Genomic DNA, 2,308 nt, shown 5'->3' with positions numbered 1-2,308 from the left:
GACTGTGCTGGCCAAATGGGGGCTGGGTGGAGTGGGCTGGGCTCTCTGGTTCTGGTAAGCCGCTTACAAGTTGGCTTACCTGCCCTGGTTCCCATCAATCAAACCGAAGTATGGCTATTTTGACAGCTATATTCGAAATTTTCCAGCCTCCCCGTGTGCCGTGTGCTCCGTTGGGGGGTGGGGCATGTATAAGGGGAGACAGCGGGTGACTCGACTCTTTTCTGGACTTTCGCTCCCGCTCAGATCCAGTCGATTCCTTCGTCCTTCAGGCGCACGGCACAGCTGCTGCTTTCCCTACGCTTAGAATTCATTTTCAACTTTCCCATATATCTACATATACTATATGCATAATAAATTTCCATTTGCTTTTGTTAACGTTAACGTTTAACCCACACAACCCGGCGACGCTGCCGCTGCCCTCTCGCTGCCCTCTCTCTTTCTCTCTGCATAGGTTCAAACTGGTACGCGCCGCCTTAAACATGTGTTTATGGATGCTGTGTGGCATGTGGCTGTGTGTGTGCGTGTCTGTGTGCTTTGCTTACATATTATGTACATATTTTTTGGCCTCTTGTTTTGCACGCCGTCGATAAGCGCGCCGGCCCCCACTCCGGCTCCGCTTATCAAAAGTTGCCCAAGCCCCAGCCGCATCCCCATCCCCATCCCCATCCCCATCACCATCCGCAGCAGCAGCAGTCCAAGCTGTTTACTTGAGCAACAATCTGCTGCCAGCCAACACCAAGAACCCAGCAGCCAGCACCCAGCTCTCAGCAGAGCCAAGCCTCGGCCCAAGCCTCAGTCTCAGTCTCAGTTCCACTCTTCGTGGCAGAGTCGAGGCAGTTTTCGGTGCTTAAAGCTCTTAAGACTTTAACGCGACTTTAATACATACTGTGCATCCCTATACATCAGCGGCGTGCCTCAATCCCATCTTCGTCTTCGGCTCCGGTAGCAACTGCTTCCGAAATTTTAAATTCACAATGCGGCGCACACTTCGATTGATTCTGCTCTGGCTCGTCCTCGTCCTCGTCATCCTGCTGTCGACATTGTGCCACACACGTAAGCCACATACAGTCAGAGCCCGGCAGTGGCATTGGCCATTGATAATGCATAGATCGAAATAAGAGGAGTACTCTTCTGTATATCTCCTGTCTGACGTAGAGCCCAGCTGCCAGACGCCGACGCCCGCCAAGAGCCCCGGCCAGTGTGTGCACTTCAGCGCCTGCCGCTTCGTCCTGCGCGAGTACGCGATGTACAAGGAGCACATGCCACCCGCCGTGATGCGGTTCCTGCAGAGATCCCGCTGCAGGCCCAAGCGCGACGGCGTAAGTTGGAAAAGCCATTAGGGCAGAGGGGGTCCTAGGGCGTGGGGCCGAATAAAACTGTCTGGCAACAGCAATAACAATCGAATGGCTCTAATTCTAATGAAATTTCTCTCTCTGTTTCACATGGCATTGTGTGGCATGCGGTATGCGGCGTTCCTCCTCCTCCCCGGCAACATCAACATCAACATCAACATCAACGCGGACAACAAAGTATCATTTGTGCTGCGAACTCAAAGATGTGATTCCCGCGAACGCCAACTCGAAGCTGAAGTAAATCAACTTCAAAGTACATCATGTGTGGCACACTCGTACTCGTATCCGTGCATGTGGGTGTGTGGATGTGTGGATGTGTGCTTTGATCTGCCGGATTGCTGAATTCAGGATTGTTTGGGAACACGGGTGCTGTGCCCAAAATGTTATGGTTATGCGGCAGCGTCTGTAATTATAATGTGTACACGAATTATGTATTAAGTGCGCCTCGCCGTCTCGTCAGGCAAGGCAGCAGATGCTGAGACACAATAAAAATGAAAAGTTTAGCTCTAATCTTGGGAGCTTCTGCACGCGGGGGTGGTTCTTTAACTTCCCCGGACAGAGCACCATCGCACATAACTGATATTGTATGCAGTTTTATATCTTAATTTGATCCAAGCCCTTCTGAGGCGATGGATTAAAGACTAAAGTGTCAAATCTATTGTGAAAATAAAGCCTATTCTATTCCAAATATTAAAACCACAATTTTGCACCAATATATTTTTATCGAGTGTCTACAAAAACAGTTTAATTCTTGGCGTTCTCCTATGAAAAGGGAAACATGTAAAAATTGCATAATAAATTTTACATTCATGCACATTTTTCCTGTTTTATTTTAATTTTTACATTTCTCCTTTTCGGCGTGCACTGCAGCTGTAGTCTTAATTGGTCACAGGAATTTTCTAGCAAATTTTGAACTCCTGACTGTTGGGCCAGGGACATTTCTGTCCACTCTCGAG

At 49.0% G+C, this 2,308-nt stretch overlaps 1 protein-coding gene across 1 annotated transcript; it reads left to right on the top strand.

Moving 5' to 3' along the window:
• Positions 1 to 769: 769 nt before the first annotated feature.
• On the top strand, positions 770 to 2,043 carry LOC108155489. The gene is made up of 3 exons (XM_017286314.2): positions 770 to 1,053; positions 1,156 to 1,319; positions 1,531 to 2,043. Exons 1-3 carry the CDS (start codon positions 975 to 977, stop codon positions 1,591 to 1,593), a joined length of 306 nt encoding a protein of 101 aa, XP_017141803.1. The 5' UTR covers positions 770 to 974; the 3' UTR covers positions 1,594 to 2,043.
• Positions 2,044 to 2,308: the final 265 nt, after the last annotated feature.

The sequence above is a fragment of the Drosophila miranda genome, chromosome 2 (assembly GCF_003369915.1).
Source record: "Drosophila miranda strain MSH22 chromosome 2, D.miranda_PacBio2.1, whole genome shotgun sequence".
In the NCBI taxonomy this organism is placed as follows: Eukaryota; Metazoa; Arthropoda; class Insecta; order Diptera; family Drosophilidae; genus Drosophila; species Drosophila miranda.
The sequence above is the reverse complement of the archived record's forward strand: the minus strand, read 5'-3'. Positions and strand labels throughout refer to the sequence as shown.